The 17,653-nt window shown below is 33.2% G+C and overlaps 1 protein-coding gene across 1 annotated transcript; it reads right to left on the reverse strand.

Annotated features, from left to right (window-relative positions):
• Positions 1–35: 35 nt before the first annotated feature.
• On the reverse strand, positions 36–13,765 carry LOC112522517 (probable LRR receptor-like serine/threonine-protein kinase At1g07650). Its single transcript, XM_025131696.1, has 24 exons — positions 13,553–13,765; positions 13,269–13,452; positions 8,079–8,150; positions 7,906–7,974; positions 7,073–7,144; positions 6,883–6,954; positions 6,671–6,742; positions 6,513–6,584; positions 6,350–6,421; positions 5,869–5,940; positions 5,717–5,788; positions 5,325–5,396; positions 5,178–5,243; positions 5,013–5,081; positions 4,709–4,747; positions 4,543–4,601; positions 4,077–4,459; positions 3,797–3,992; positions 2,993–3,136; positions 2,406–2,524; positions 2,111–2,321; positions 1,517–1,757; positions 1,245–1,395; positions 36–519 (listed from the first exon to the last, which is right to left on the reverse strand). Exons 1-24 carry the CDS (start codon positions 13,638–13,640, stop codon positions 196–198), a joined length of 2,991 nt encoding a protein of 996 aa, XP_024987464.1. The 5' UTR covers positions 13,641–13,765; the 3' UTR covers positions 36–195.
• Positions 13,766–17,653: the final 3,888 nt, after the last annotated feature.

Here is a 17,653-nt window from a genome sequence, read left to right on the forward strand (position 1 = left end):
CTCCTTATCCACTAAGGTAAAGCCGAACATGTATATATTAAGCTAGAAAAAAGGTTGAAAACTCATCCTTTGGTGAGTTTTGTGTCTTGTGATAATAGTAACAGTATTTGTAGATTGTTACAATTATGAGTTTTCTCATTTTTGTCTATATACACATCAAACCATGAGTGTTAGTAATTGGTTTGCTTGGCCTATCTATGATTGAGAGAGCAAGGACTCAGTACATGGGTCATCACTCATGGTGAGGGTTTCACTTGGATGTTGCCAGAAGTGGTTTCTTAAGGCCTTCACCTTTGGATTGATGGTCGAAAACCCAGGGTCCGATAGCAAATCTTGAACGTTGGTTCGACCTTCGAGCATGTTCATGGCCTGAGACATTGTTGGTCTAAGCGTTGGCGATGCATTCGTACACAGAAGCGCTACGTTCAGCATCGTCATTGCTTCCTCTGGCAAATACTCGGACCCCAAATCTGGATCAACCAGTTCTAGGAGACTTCCTCTTTCTTGTAGAACATATGCCTGCCAAACAAACAAATAATTTTTAGAGGCCATTTACCAACACAAATTGCGTTAGTGTTTATGAGTAAGAGTACAGTTTGGGTAAGCGTTAACTGAAAATGATTGTTTATGGAGTGTGTAGGTAAGCGCTAACCGAAGAATTGACCAAGTTAGAAAGTAACCCTTTCTTACTGGCAAACGAGATCCCTTCTTACCATAAGTCGGCAAGTAGTAAACAACTCCTTATACTTTGACTTTTTCCAGGTCAAAGCTATTAATTTCTGAATCAAAACAGGCATGGAGTTTTTGGTCAAACGGGCATGGAGTTTTTAGTCAGGGGTATTCTTGTAATGTTGAATGGAGTTCTTAATTTTTTTTTAATAACATGCTGAATTTTTATGGTTTCTTGATGAAGAAAATCAGTTGGTTTGACCTCAAAGTCAAACCGTACACTCTTGTCCACTTGATGAGTTGCAAAGAGTTGATGTACTCCCTCTGTCCCAAAATAAATATCCATAATGAAAAAAGGCACGCAGTCTAAGAAATGTGTAATTATACACTTTAATCAACTAAATGACAATTTTACCCCTACGGAGTAATGAAGTTCTCCATCTCAAATTAAGAGTAGAATCGGAAAACAGACATTTACTTTTGAAATCGAACACTTATTTCGGGACAAACTGAAATAGAAATGTGGACACTTATTTTAGGAAAGAGGGAGTACCAAATATGGAGATTATCCTTACCCAATCAAGAAGGTAAACAAAGTCTTCTTTGGGCCTGTAGTTGGTGTTGCTTTTTCCGCTAACCGTTTCTAAAGCAACGATTCCGAAACTATAAACATCTGCTTTAGGAGTCAAGTAACCGCGCATGGCATACTCTGGAGCCATATAACCTCTGTGAACCAAAGCACGGTTATTGACCGGCATAAAACCAAACCAAATGAACCCAATATATTCAACCCGAAAGCAGTTCTTGGCTGGTATATAATGAGAAAAGAGAAAGCAAGAAAACATACATGGTTCCTGCAATACGAGTACTGATGTGGGTATTTCCGTCATCGTTAAGCTTTGCCAAACCAAAATCAGATATTTTTGCATTGAGATCTTTATCAAGCAACACATTGCTAGTCTTGATGTCTCTATGTACTATTTTCAGTTGTGACTCTTCGTGGAGATAAACCAGACCTCGGGCTATCCCTAGGCATATTTTCCACCTCACTGGCCATGTTAGCTTTGCTTTCGACACTTTGTCTCGCGCTGTCACAACCATAGAATTTAATAAACCAAACGAACCTGGTAAATCCCATACGGAGGTAGGGTCTAGGCACCATAGAATTTAATACTCCCTCCATCCCAAAATAAATGTCCATAATGAAAAAGGCCGACAATTTTAGAAATGTGTAATTCTTACACCTTTTGATTAACTAAATGACAATTTTACTGTTAATAGTAAGAGTAATAAATTTCAACATCTCAAAATTAAGGGTAGAATTGGAACGTAGGCGCTTACTTTTGAAAGTGAACCCCTACTTGGGACGGAGGGAGTACATTAGTGCAAACAAGATGTTTCTTTTCCAAAAACTTTTGGCCAAGTAATATTGTAAGCTCACCAAAAAGGGCTCGAGATAGGCAGTTATTTTCCATGTACTCGTAAATCAACGACAACTGGTTCCCTTCAACACAACATCCGTAGAGTTTCACAAGATTTGGGTGTTGCAGTGCCGAAATCATGCCAATTTCATTGACAAATTCACGAGTTCCTTGTTTAGACTTTGACGATAGTTGCTTCACTGCAATTATTGTCCCATCAGACAATAGACCCTACACAAAGGATGGTTTAGTAGCAACACAAAATAAATAAAATGTATGTTTTTGAACTTGTGTTTCAATCAATTGACACCCCACCTTGTAAACGGCACCAAAGCCACCTTCTCCAAGCTTGTTTGATAGATCAAAGTTCTTTGTTGCAGCTTTTATCTGTCTTAGAGTAAATATGCCTGTTTGCAGGTCTAGACCTCTAAGCTCTGTCAAATAACAAATGTTGTATATGAAGTCTTGTGACTAGTTGTTTTAATATAAAGCCATTAGTGATCAAAACCACCAGAAGATACTTGTAAGAGTCCCACATCGGCTAGACTTAAGACTATTACTCCTCAATATCTGTTGGAACCTCCCTTCTCTCCTCAAGGGCTCTTTTGAAAAGTAATCTAACAGGGTTCCACATATTTTCACACGGTATCATAGCCAAGTTTACCGCTAGGGGCAATTTGTACTCGTCTATCCTCCTCACCCGTTTGTTGTCCTTTGGAGGGGGCATGTTAGAGTCTGGTATTGGCTAGCCTTGGACTATTTTTCCTTAATATATGTTGGAACCTCCCTTCTCTCCTCAAGGGCTATTTTGGAGAGTAATTTGATGGGGTTCCATATATTTTCACAGTACTAATTGGGAACAGAAGAAAATATAAAATCATGATGGAGTTCGAGAGGTGTACCTCTATCTGCTGCTTTTTTACCCATAAGGTAGCCTTTTCTCCACAAGATGAGAAGGATTAAAAATATAAAAAACAGTCCTCCAGCAACTGTCCCAACTATTAAACCAACCTCAATCTTTTTTCCATAAACTGGAGGTTTAAAGTCTGTACAAGGCAAGGTAACAAAGGCAACGATGAGCCAAGTTATAACATCATCAGCTGACTTCATAATGCATTTAGTTCATAAATACCATAAAATAAACCGTCAAACAATGAGGGAGGAATCACTCAGATCAAGATATATTTGATTGGTGTTCTTATATGTTAAAGATGCATACTTTGAGCTTTGGGGTCACATGGAAAACAACAACTACAAATCTGTATACTGTCTTTAAATTTCACTAAAAAAATTTATTACACTGAATATCATAATAAATATTGCAGTTAGAAAAATGTTGGTGCTATGTAACTTTTAACGGTTAATATTATACTTCAAGAAATAACAATTCATATATCTTTGACATCAAAAATCAAAGCATATCTCCATCTTTTTTTTGTTGGACAAGAGATATTAAGTAGTAACAATACATTTATGTAATCTTCACACCTAGAGACGAGAAATTGGTGGGAAACCAAGTAACCAATTCTGGTTAGAAAAATGTTGGTGTCGTTTAACTTTTAGCAAATCCATATTAACTCAAAGCATACCTCCCTTTTCGTCTTTTTTGTTGGATCAAAGTGATTGATAACACATTTATGCAATCTTTAAGTCTAGAGACAAGAGATTGTTGGGAAATAAGTGCTGGGAAATGAAGAATGACTTACTCGGATCAACTGATATAGCAGATATAATAGGACCATAACTTCCTCTAAGAGGAATTCCAGTAGTGCCTTTTCCAGCCCAGAAAAGTTGAATCTTGACTGTCTTACTTGTCACATTAACTATGAATGTCTTTATAACTGGCCTACCAGTACCTCCAGCCTCCTTTGCGATATCAAAATCCTTTAGTTTCAACTCCCCCTACATTAAAATTTCATAAAAAGATGTTAAAATTCCTGTTTAAAGCTGCATATGCATCCATTCTTGTACTAATAGTTAAATCACCTGTACATAAACATCAAATACACGCTTCCCAAGGCTGTTAAATGTGTTGTCTTGGGAGAAAATAATCTCTGCAAAGTGGAGTCTGACAGTGTAGTTCCCATTTATAAGACAGAGTCCATAGTAAGTGAGAGAAATGGGGGCCGTGCGTGCCGTTGTATACAGTCGTGTCTCAGATGTGGACACGTTATGGAGACTAGATGTGTTGGGAAGAATGTAGAGATCAGAATCGATGTCATCATCTAAGAAGTTCCCTGTGCTGCTAAATGCCCAGTTTCGCCCCATGTAATATGTTGAGGCACCTTTTGCCTCTAAATCAGCTTGGTATTTGGTGGCGGTATTGATGTTCACTTCTCTGCCTCCACAATTGATGTATAGAGAATAGGCTGATGGAGAAGATGACAATTTAATTAAGATCTAGGATGGAGTTAATAGATACTGTAATTAATGATGTTTATACTTTACTCACGCTGTCTAGCCGAATTAGGACATGGGAAATCTTTCTTTAGACATGAGTGAATATTGTTTCTACATGAGAAGTACAAGACAAACAAGTCATCATGTTGTTTTGATGCTTTCACAACACTCAATGTTGTTCGTGTGACATCAAATGCAGTTAGGGTCAGGTGTCTTACTGTTTATTTGCTGACGAAGAATAGCTCTCCACCATGTTTCTGAGTCAAGTAGTGAAAAGTTTCTTTACATTAAGCATAAACATCCAACATAAAACCAAACCAAACCAAACGAGAATAGTATTATCCCACCCGGAGGTGGGATCGGCAGGGGAAGGGGGGGGGGTAAGATGTACACGAATCTGACGTCTACCCTAAAGAGTAGAGTGGCTGTTTCCAACATAAAACCGAAGGCAAATCCAGGTGGGAGTGATCTAGTGGCCCTTTGCTATGAGAAATTTTTTTAAGAAACATGAGAACAACTTACATTGTCCCTTCTCGTGGACAGTCATTTGGACCAGAAGTACCCAAAGTAAAATGGTTATAAGAAACATCCCTGTAAAGGCATAATTACAGAAGCACAATCACTAAATGAAAAATATTGAACTAAATCATATAGTAAATGATATATAGAAGGGAAGATTATCCTTACACTGTCTTGGTGCTTGAAAAGATCCATCCAGGCAGAGGTCCAGTAAGATTATTTTGTGTCAAGTAACTATAAAGAAGTATTCGCCCTTAGAAAATTGACTGTGACTATTAAAAGACAAGACACAATTGTTGAAGATAATTCACCTACATGTAATCTGTTTTTCCTAGTTGGGAAAAAGATGGTGGGATTTCACCAGTCAAGTTGTTGAAACTAAGGTCTCTGCATCAAAAGAAGATATCAAGAATAAGCTCGATACAATATAAATTTGATCTTTAAATGATACATGACGAGTGAAACTACTACGAACTATAACTTTTCATTAATTATAGCTCGATTAGTATAAAGCTTCTAAAGTTTATATATTTTTTTGTGGACTTCTCTTTTAATAGTTTTGATCTGAGGATCATCATTATGCTATTATGGTATCATGCTACTTTGGCATCTAAATTTTTGTGTGTTGTATTTCTCAAAATGTACAGACGATAACTTCTAACAGTAGCCCAGAAGAGAAGGAAAGTAGCATATTCTCAATTACTTACAGAGTTTTCATTTTTCTCATATTCCCGATGTAGTTGGGGATTGTCCCATGGATAAAACAATTCCTAAGTATCCTGTGTATTTCCAGATCATAATTAATATCTCCACATGACTCCTAAAACAAATGGATCATCATACAAAAATCAAAGCTCACAGTTTACTCAGTGCTTCCATCTTCTGCACTGGCGGGAAACTAGATCCTCTACCTTTCAAGTCACTGATCCTCCTGTAACGCAAGAGAAAATATTAGATATATAGGATGTTTGAATTCTTTTATTTTTCAGGTTTCTGCTGTTGGCCCAGATTTGTATCTTTCATATTTCTCATACCCTCAATAAGATCTTGTTAGGTCCTTTATTTTATAGCTAGTAGAGAACTCTGAAAATGAAGAAACAATATCCCTTACCACAGTGGGCTATTTTATGAAGACCACTACCAGCTCTGGAATTTGTATATTTATCAGTCTAATCATATATGTTTATCATATTCTGTATTATACAGATTAACTTTCTAGGTTTTAGAAAAGTATAGTTAAAAGAAACAGAAGGAAATAGGAATCAATCACTTTGTATATTCAGCTTCGTCATTGGATGTAAGACAAAATTGAGAGAAGGAAGGTAAAAAGAATTGCATACAGATCAGTTAGTTTTGTTAAGGCAGAGATGCTAGAAGGAATTGGCCCCTCAAGAGAACAACCTTGTATATGCCTGCACCATAAACCAAATGTAAACGTTTTTAGAATAATGCATCCCTATCAACTGGTGGAAATTTCCAACTCCATAGATAAAAGGTTCTTACAATTTCCCAATTTCTGTCCAATTGCCAATGAAGTCTGGTATCTTTCCAGTGAAATTATTGTCACATATCCTCCTAAAATTGTAAAATAGTAAGAAGAGTCGAGAAAAAGTTGTGAACCTCTATACATTAACATCCAAGTTTACAAGATCAATACTCACAGATCAGTGAGGTTGGTAAGTTTTGCAAGTGCAGCAGGCAGCTGTCCAGTGAAAGCATTTGAACATAGAGTGCTGGGAATACAAAGTTTTACATAAATATAGATAACTTTTTTTAGGCAAAACTTAAGAGAAATTTACGATTCAATCTATTATTTTTCTTTATGGGTGTTTTAAGCACAAGAAAACAGGGTGAAAAGGTGAAAGATTAGTACAGTTTCTGCAAACTTTTCATGTTCCCAATCTCTTGGGGTAGGGATCCTGAAAAACGATTTCCTTCCATGCTCCTACAAAATGTTGAAGCAACGTTCAAAATGAAGTAAAGCCACATCATGTTTTTCATTCTATTTTATTTTTTCCTATGCTTTGTATTCGAACAACAAAAGGAGGAGTGATGTAGCTTACAGATTTACAAGGGTGGTAATTCTGGTGAGAACTCTTGGAAATGGGCCAGATAATCGGTTTCCCATGAGAGAGCTGCATATATACATAGTTAAGAAGTTAACATAATTATGTTGTTACAAACATATGAGACTATTCTAAGGTGATGAAAAAAAGATTGCAATTTAAAAAGACGTGTGGCATGGTAAAAAAAAGGAGTAATCTTCACCCTCAGAATTGATAATTTTTAAACGAAAGTTAGCTGATTCTACTCGGTAGAGAAATAAAAGTAGAATTTTTTTAACCAAAGGGTTCGCAAATGTTCAAATACAGAATTTAGCACATAGGAAATAGAGTTATCCCATGAGGGTTTAGCACTACTATGCCTTCACAAAAACTAAAAATGCAACTGTATGGTTTATTTAATTGTTTGACCACTCAAGTTAGCTGTACGCTTTTAAGGCTTCCGAAACAGAAAGATTTTTAGACGTCCACAAGGTATATTCTTACACTCGACTAAGAAAAGAGCAATTTGATTCAAATCATCTTCTCTTATTGATAGGGATGAACCGAAATGTTTTTTCAAACAGAACTTCAATCTTTAAGTTCAGACATAGGTCTGTCTTATACTTGTTTAACCTGATTCAGACTTGAATAAATTAATTTCAAGATTACTCATTACTCATGCAGTCATGCTTACTTAGCAATAAATAATCGTATATAACACTAGAGGTAAGTCACGAGACTGAATATTTAAAATGTAATGCATGCTGATTCGATAAATGATCACGATAAAATAATTCTTCACAGGCAAAAAAATTGGTAATGGCAGTTATAGATGGTTGGGTGGTCCATACAGGTCAACCAAGCGCATTGTAGCCCATTGGGGAGGTATAGTTCCATTGAGGCAGTTACGACTGAGGTCCCTGCATTATTAAAACACCACAATTATCATCTTTACTATGGTCATTCCGTTGGGGAGGTACAGTTCCATTGATTAATGTCTCATTGTGCAGGAGATTTTTCTTACAATTCCTTAAGGTACCGAAGCTTGGAAAACTCTGGTGGAATAGCAGTTGAGATGTTCTGGGATTTCAAAGCTCTGCATTGTAACAAAAGATCAAATGCTGATGGTTTAAATTTGGTTAAACATTTTAATTCTATCTACATCCAACAAGAATTGCAACATATTCTCCATGGGAAGCTGTTAAAGTCAAATTACCATTAGCCCCACATAATCATTACAGCAGTAGTTTATTCATTTTAGTCCATAAGTTATGCAAGGGTATTTTGCTCATTCAGCATAAACAACTTATATCAATATGAAAGGCCAAAGGAATGATACTTATGGGATGAAGGGAGTACCAAACAATATATTTTGATGTATTTGTACCTGGTTTTATGTTTCCTGCGGAAACATAAAATTACAAATGCTCATTGGAAGCAACATGTATCATTAAGAACCCACATAATTTGTCAAACTAGATCTGAGGATGATACATTAACTGCTAAAGGGGAAACTGTTCAAAAAATTTGGTAAGGATAAACCATGAACATAATATATTCTAGTCATATAATAAATAAAAAAATTATGACTAAGCAAAACATATGATTTTATTAGCTAAACTTGAGCCCATGTGATATCACAATGTACCACATTGCCTTGCCCACTTCATCTATAAAAGTAACATATAGGAGCCATGGTCATGAGTGACATGCAAGAAACTATTCTATATGATACTAGTCCCTCGTGAACCTCTACATGAGGATCCAGAAACCACCAGTAAGTTTTCAAGAGCTTTGCCTCACTTGATGCAAAGGAAAAGATTCATATCAGCATGCATCTGCATGACCAATGAATTGACTGTCGACGATATCAGTATGCCTTGATTTTTACTTGATGTTAGAAGATTCCATCTTCTAGTTATTCTCTTAATAACGACGGATTGTTAATTTAATGTGTTGCGTGAGGGTGTATCTAAGCTCCTACTTACAAAATGGGTTAACAAATGGATCAATTCCTAGAGAGATCTTCTCATTATACCTTAAGAAATTAGTCTCTCAATACTAATTTCTCACAGAGTTCCGTTATGGTTATAGAAAGGCTAAAATGCCTAATATCACCATTACCAAACTAGACTTTACCTAAACAAAAGGAAATGAAGCTTATTTATTGTTCATTGTAACCCTTACTAAACATTAATTAGATCCACAGGATTTCATAGTTTTGTGACTTCAGCTGTTTAGCATTATTGAAGATTAAAGACTCTACCCAATAATCTAACACTTCATGCAACATTTGTCTTATCTACCCATAGAGGAACACTTAGGGGAGATAAGGACTTTTCTATCTACCAGCAACAATAATGGTTAGGTAGGAGGGTCAAGTTGACAAAATAATTTAGCTATTTTATCATAGAATATGAAATCTCTCTTGATGTTATCACATCTGCTTTTCGACTTAGCCGATCATGAATAAGATCATCCTYGCTCGGTCACCAACGGCGGGTGTTGTTGGTCGCTTCAGTTTCTCACAAGGGTGAGTTTTATCCAATATAAACGTATGTGAAAAATGAAAATGGATTTGCATTCTATAAACTTAATTAATAAAAAAAATCAGGTACCATAGTTCTCTACGAAAGTAAAAAACAAAATAGTAAGCAGTCCTTTCAATTTTAACAACAAATACTCAATATGCATGATGTCAAATGCTAAAACATAGTTATTTGATATGGAACAACTGTTAGATGCAGAAATTGCATATTTGTTACTAAAAAGACTGTTCAGTAACTGAAGATAGCTAAATGACATAAGAATATCAGTAACATATATGTCATAACTAATAAGTAATCTTATGTCATATTATCAATCCTTCAAAAAAAACACTCGATAAAATCATTTAAATGTTTACAAATGAACCATGTATGTATATATATATATATATATATGTATATATATATATATATATATATATATAGGGTCAGATCAAATGAGAATTGTTTTGTTTGTGGTAACCGTGAGATCTAATCTCAACCACAAATCAAAGGTTAAATTAGAAAATTAATAATTTTAGAAATTTTAACTTAAAATATTAATTAAGAGCATTTTAGGGATTTTATAAATATCCTCCCTCATCTCTCCTCTTTCCCCTCTCTCTGGTGAATCTTATTCGGCGAGCTTTATTCCGATGAACTTTATGTGAACACAAGATACACACTGTGATATCTACAAACGATCTTCACTGTGATACCCAGATATACATACAAAATGCACAATGTAATATCCTTTGTAAATCAATGAAAATAACGAAAATGCACACTATAATACATTTCATAAAACAAAGAAAATACATTGTGATACATGTTAAACATTATGAACGTTATCACTATGATATACTTTGATTTACAAACGTCTTTAAAATACGATGTATATTAGGTAATTGATATACTAGGTAACTAATTTTAATTAAATATTTCTTTCTAAAAAATTTAATTAAATATTTTAATTAGTTGTCAAAAATAGAATTACTATATTACTCTTTTAGTTTATTTAAAAAATATCCTTAAATATCTCAAACTAGTGATTCACATTGGATCTCACAGAAAACCACAAACTAATCAGTTCTTCCTTGAATGGGTCCCTATATATATATTCGATTATATAGTTTTTGTAGACGTAACTCCATTATTACTTGTGAACTGAACCGTGTCAAGTCTTTATATCGGCAAGTTCAAAAAAATCTAATTATAACATAGCAATATGAATAAACATTGAAATACTTTGACCATATCATCTATTTTTTTATTATCGCATAAATAAATTGGATATTATTGATTTGGTCCACAATTATTAAATATTTTATAAAAAAAATATCATTTCCTAAAGCTATATATGGACCAAACATGGTTACGTTCATACTAATCCCCACTTCAAATATATACAACAATTTGGTTCATAATCTAATTAAAAATTTTGATTATTAAATAAATCTTTATAATTCTATCCATACTATATTATATAGCATTTAAGTTTACCACTTAGGACTTAATCATCTAATGATTTTATTATTTTGTAAGATTCGTGAGAACTTCTACTTTAAGATTTTGTTTCACATGATTCTATTCCATCCAAATATAATATTTAATGTATTGATTAACATATATTGGTTTCACAATATGTTTTATATGTATTCGGTTCATAATGTGAAATATTTTTGCGTGTACTTTTTGTTTCACAGACATGTCAAAATAGATTCATATTGTGAACCGAATACATGTGAAACAAATATATGTTAATAACTATTCTAAATACTAGTCTTAGATGAAAAAAACATACAAAATTACACATGATGCCCAAGTTCTCAAGATTATCACAATTTCATGAATTCTCAAAAGAACGTCCCCTACCTCTTAAAAACTCTTAATTCTAAAAAAAATACAAGTATTATAGCATTATGTAAAAATCAACAATACATACAAACTCTTTCAATTTTTAGAATATTCATATTTTACCATAAACAATAAGAATATAAAAAAAAGGTTTTTGGAACTCGTATTACCCTTTTTATATGAACGAATAAAGTCTTGGAAACCACAAATTTATCTCAATCTAAAAAATCTGATCTTAAATATAATTAATTTTTAAATTAAATAAAATATATTAAAAATATGAGTATTTTATTATCTTTAATTTAATACACATGTTGATATAACTTATTTTAAAACCTTTTTTTGTTTTCTTATAATTATACAAATATATAAAATAAAATCAAGATAGACGATATATATATATATATATAGGGGGTTAATCAAATGAAAACTAATTAGTTTGTGGTAACCATGAGGTCCAATCTCAACCACAAATCAATAGATAAATTAGGAAATTTATAATTTTGATAATTTTTAATTAAAATTTTAATGGAAGGGTATTTTAGGTATTTTCTCTCCTCTCTCCTATCTCCTCTCTTCTCTCTCCGTCCCCCGGCCTCCGACCACCGTCCTCCGGTGATACCACAGTGGTATCACAATGCATCATATATGTGATTGGGTATCACACTGTGGTCGTTTGTGTGGTCGATCAGATATGTAACACAGTGGTATCACAATGCATCTTATATGTGCTTGAGTATCACACTGTGGTATCATCGGAGGATGGTGGCCGGAAGACGGGGACGAAGAGAGAAGAGAGGAGAGAGGAAATAAAATACCTAAAATGTCCTTGCATTAAAATTTTAATTAAAATTACCAAAATTATAAATTTCCTAATTTATCTATTGATTTGTGGTTGAGATTGGATCTCACGGTTACCACAAACTAACCAGTTCTCCCTTTAATGGGACCCTATATATATATATAGGGTTGGGTTCACGTGAGACCAACGGTTTCTCGTGAGACCCGTAAGACCAATTTATGTTCATTGATGAACTTTATAAGCTAATGATTTAATGATCTAAAGTTGTACGGTGACAATTTTGTGATTATTGAGAAGTCTCGTGGCAATTTTGTGATTATGAATGTTGAGATTGTAGATCTAATCCAAAGGTTGAGAWTTGGTCTTACGGGTCTCATGAAAAACTCTTGGTCTCACATGATCCCAAGTCTATATATATATATATATATATATATATATATATATATAATTATAATGCTTCATGGTGCGGATACACAATATGGTGCGGATACACAATACGATTCTAGTTTAATAAAAGATTATTTGGATGTTGTAAAATATGGAATTTATGTTTTTTTGGGTAAATGAGGGAGTAATAGTAATATCTATAAAAAAAAAAGAGGGGGGGGGGGGGGGGGGAAGGAGCAGTGATACAGCTGATTCCAGATTGGCAGTCAACGAGCTCAGGTTGACTAGCCGCTACTGTACTCTCCACGCATAAACAATCCATTTGCGATTGATCACATGTTTTTTTTTAAGTACAGTAAGAATAAGATGAGCGATGAAATCTATGGAATTCTTTTTAGATTTTGATATCAACCATTGCTGATTCATCGAAATTTTGATGAACAAAAATCACAAGTGATTGATTATCTAAAATGCATCAGCAATCCCCAGGTTCAAATCAGAAATCTATAGATTATAACATTGTTTATAGATTAGATGAGTTTGAAGCCACTGATTTTGTTAAAAATCCCAATGAAAACGACTTCATCGTCCCCATTTAACAATTGTTTTCCAAATTTAGCAGAATAAAATCAGGAATACGTACATGCGATGGACGTGACAGGTAGCATTACGATCGAAAGAGCAATCGCATTCAACAGAGACCTCAAAGCCTTTTCTGTACTCGCCACGTCCCCAATTTCCTTCGCCACTGCACGGATCCTTGTCCAAATTCCATTCCTTCTTCCCCGCTAGCCCTAATTTTTCCCCTAATTCTTTGAGTACCTTCACTGCATCACTCCACACACACAACAATCACTACTAATCCTTCCTACTTCGTTCCTCGATAAGGAGCCAATTAATCAATGAAAATGGAATAGAAACACCTACCTTCTTTCTGGTCGAGCTTTGCTGCTTGTCCGAATGCAAAATTCGAGTAAAAAATCAATGAAAACATGAAGAACAGTACAGTCTTCATGTTGGTGGTTGTAGGATACTCCTGTGGCGTGAGTAAAGCATCTCCAGTTGTGAATACTTTATCATATATATAGAGAGAGAAAGAGAAAATCAGAGAGTAACGACAACAATAATTGGTGATAGAGAAATGTGTAGAGCAGATGGTCAGAGCTGAAAATGGTAGAACGAGGAGAGAATAAATTTGGGGAGATGGAGATGGAGATGATGGTTGGTTTGGCCCCATCAGGCACCTCATATGGTAATGCTTCTTTGTTAATGAAGTTAAACCTCCACTCTTGAAATCATCCTTAAACAAGTTTCTTAAAATAGAATGATTGCCACGAAATCCATTAAAGGACCTTTGGTTTAGCGAGTCATTGGCTTTTTAGGAGGTTCATGATTCAAACTTCACCAAATGTAAGGAGGGTGTGTGTGTTATTTATTTTATTTGTTGTTTTATACATATTATATACTTCAAAAAAAAAGAAATTCAATTATATTCTATCCCATTTTCTCAAAAAAAAATCTTGATCTTCCCTACTTAATTTACCCAGAAATATGACTTTTTTCTGGAAAACTTCATCACCAGATCGAAGAGCAAAGAGACGATGAAGAACCTGATATAGAACAATGTCGACTACCACCATCTCCAATAAGCACCATCATGATCTTCACAGAAAGCCACTCTGAGCGACCCCACGCCCAATCGTCTTAATGTTATATTTTATTTTTTGTCTCTATCGATGTAAGATGATTTTATGTGGTTTTGAGAAAACAGTAATGTTTTTATTTTTAAATGAAATATAAATTTGAAGCTAGTATAAAAATTTGAAAAGAAAATAGTTGATATTAGTATCAAATTAATTATTTGATAGTTCTTTTTTTTTTGTAACTTTTTAAATTCAAATTTTTATTACGATTTAATTTAGATCTAATAACAAAGTAATTTATTTTAGTTTAATAATATAATTTTTTATAAATATAATAATTAAACATTTTGTTAGAACTCAGTGATTATCTTAATTATATTTTTGATTTTCTATATTTAAAATGGATGTTTATCTTATATTTGATTATGTTTATCTACAGTTAGTTACACGAATTTAAAAATGAAGCTTTAATAAGTTGTATTTACGCAAAATTACTTACAATCTTGAATTTTAAGTAATATGTATTAATAAACAGTACTCCATGCATAAAAAATGAGTTTTAAGAATTTTTGTCAAATGCTTTATAATATAGTAGGGATGATTTGTTGATAATATTTCTCGAAAAATACATATATATTTATACATGTCTTATGTACTTGGAAGTAGCAAAAGGTAGAATAAAATCATGAATATGAATCAGTTGTTCCCAAACTTTATATTCCTTTTTTCTACCAATCGACTTTTTGACCGCAGATCATTTTATTGAAAGAAAGATAATGTAAAAAACATTCAATAAAGTATTGAGTTTTATGGGTATAGTGTTGAGACAACGAGAAAAAATGGAATCTGGGACAAGTGATGATGACATCCTTCGTACAATTATTTAGTAACACCTCTTGCCATTGGACTATTCATCGACATGCGATTAGGGAATAAATGCAATTGGACCTACATGGACTTTTTGACACGACAAAAATCTAATTCAGCGTCGTGAATGTCATATATAACATCGACTGATTTAGAGGTCATCGTGCAGACAAATATGCATGACTAGAGCCGAGACCTAGCAAGTTGTGACGTTAGGCAATCAGGCCATTCTAGCGACTATTTATTGGGAGAAAAAAAAATCTTTTCTTAGAGATTGTTTGTTTACTTCTTAATAGTTTCATTAAAAGACATACTTTGAATTGTTAAGAGGTGAATCTTGTTTGGCAAAAAAAAATATGTATTTTAATGGTTCTAAAACCATTTGAATGATTTTAGAGTTGTTTGTCAATTGTTGAATGGTTTGGTGCATACTGATTAAGTGGTTAGAATGGTTAACAGACTCTCATGATATAGTGCAAGATAAAATATAATTGTTTGGCAATTGTGTACAATGAAATTAGGGCTCTTAATGGTTAAGGGAAATCCATGATACAAAATCATTCAGAGGGTTTTAGAACCATAAAGAGGCAGACTTTTTTTTTATCAAACAAAATTCACCTCTTAACGATTCAGATGTTGCCTCTTAATGGAACTATTAAGAGGTAAACAAACAACCCTTTTAAGGTATCATGAGTCTCCCTTAACCATTCAGCACCTAGTTCAATTGTAAACAATTATCGAACAATTATATTTCATTTTGCACTGAACCCCTTAATAATTTTAACCACTTAATCATTCTGCACCAAATAATTCTACAACTGCCAAATAATCTTTTGAAACATTAGTTCAGTACATCATTGTTTTCTTTTCTTTTTTCTTCATTTTTTTTTAATTTTAAAATTTTACTTAATATTAATTAAATAAAATTGGCATTTATTTACTGATCTGTTTTAATAATTACTATTTTATTATTAATTTGTGAATATTAATATTAAGTATTTAGTTATTGCATTTAAGTATCAGATAATGTTTATGTTTTACTGAACATGACTGGTTTTTTATTCAACAACTAACTTATCAGTTGGCATCATCTTTTCAGTTAACAGCTAAAAGTAATATTAATATCTCTTGTTATTGTAATTTTTTTAATTAATTAATGATAATTCAATTAAAGTATTTACTTATCAAAATTTTATTATTTATGAAATTAAAAAAATGTAAATTTAATATTTATAAAACTTAAAATAATATTTTTAAATGTTGTTCCTGTTGAGATTGCGAACCTACAAATGCGTATTTTTTTATATTAATTTATTTATTTCAAATAAATCGAATAAAAATAAAAAGATATAAAGAAAATAATTGTAACTGCATTATTTAATGTGATATTCGTTCACATTAAGATGTCCTTGACTTTAGAGGTTCATTAATTAATTGACTATTAATTAATTTATAAAAAAATTGAGTATTAAATTACCAAACTACCCCCATATTTTTGTATTTTGTTGCTTAAAATATAAATACTTTACAATAAGTTAATACTAGTATTAATTGGGTTTGGTAGTAGCGATGACAATGGTGGCAGAGACAATAATGATGGTGGCAACGACTGGGTGATGGCGAATATGGTGGTGAAAGTAGTAACGATGGTAATGACAAGGGTGATAGTGGCGGTGGTGATGGTGGAGAAGAAGGTGGGGGTAGTGGTAGTAACAGTGATAGTGATGACGATGATCGTTATGATGGAAAGAAATATATCAAATTAAGAACATAATAGTATTTTCTTGATCTCCTCTGTTAATAATAACTTTCTATATTTTATTTTGATTATCAATCCAATTCTAAATATCTCATAAACAAAAAACAAAGGGAAATTGGGCTCTAAAATGGATGAAAACTATTTTGCGTATGCATGCATGCATGTATGTATGTATGTATGTATGTATGTATGTATGTATGTATGTATGTATAGGGGCTTAATCAAATTAGAACTAATTAGTTTGTGGTAATCATGAGGTCCAATTTCAATCACAAATCAATAGATAAATTAGAAACTTTATAATTTTGGTAATTTTGAATTAAAATTTTAATACAATGACATTTTAGGTATTTTCTCTCCTCTCTCCTCTATCTGTCCCCCGGCCTCCGCCCACCGTCCTCCGGTGATACCACAGTGGTATGACAATGCATCTTATATGTGCTTGGGTATCACACTGAGGTCATTTGTGTGGTCGATCGGAGATGTAATACAATGATATCACAATGCATCTTATATGTGCTTGGGTACCACACTGTGTCTTTTTGTTTAACAGAGTTAATTTTTTTCGGTATCACAGCGGTATCAGCGGAGGACGGGAGACGGAGAGATGAGAGAAAATACCCTTAAAATATTATTCAAATTTTAACTTAAAATTACCAAAATTATAAATTTTCTAATTTATCTATTGATTTGTGATTGAGATTTGATCTCACGGTTACCATAAACTAGTCAGTTATCCCTTGAATAAGCCCCCCCCCC

This window comes from Cynara cardunculus, assembly GCF_001531365.2.
Source record: "Cynara cardunculus var. scolymus isolate 2C chromosome LG 12, CcrdV1, whole genome shotgun sequence".
Classification (NCBI taxonomy): domain Eukaryota; kingdom Viridiplantae; phylum Streptophyta; class Magnoliopsida; order Asterales; family Asteraceae; genus Cynara; species Cynara cardunculus.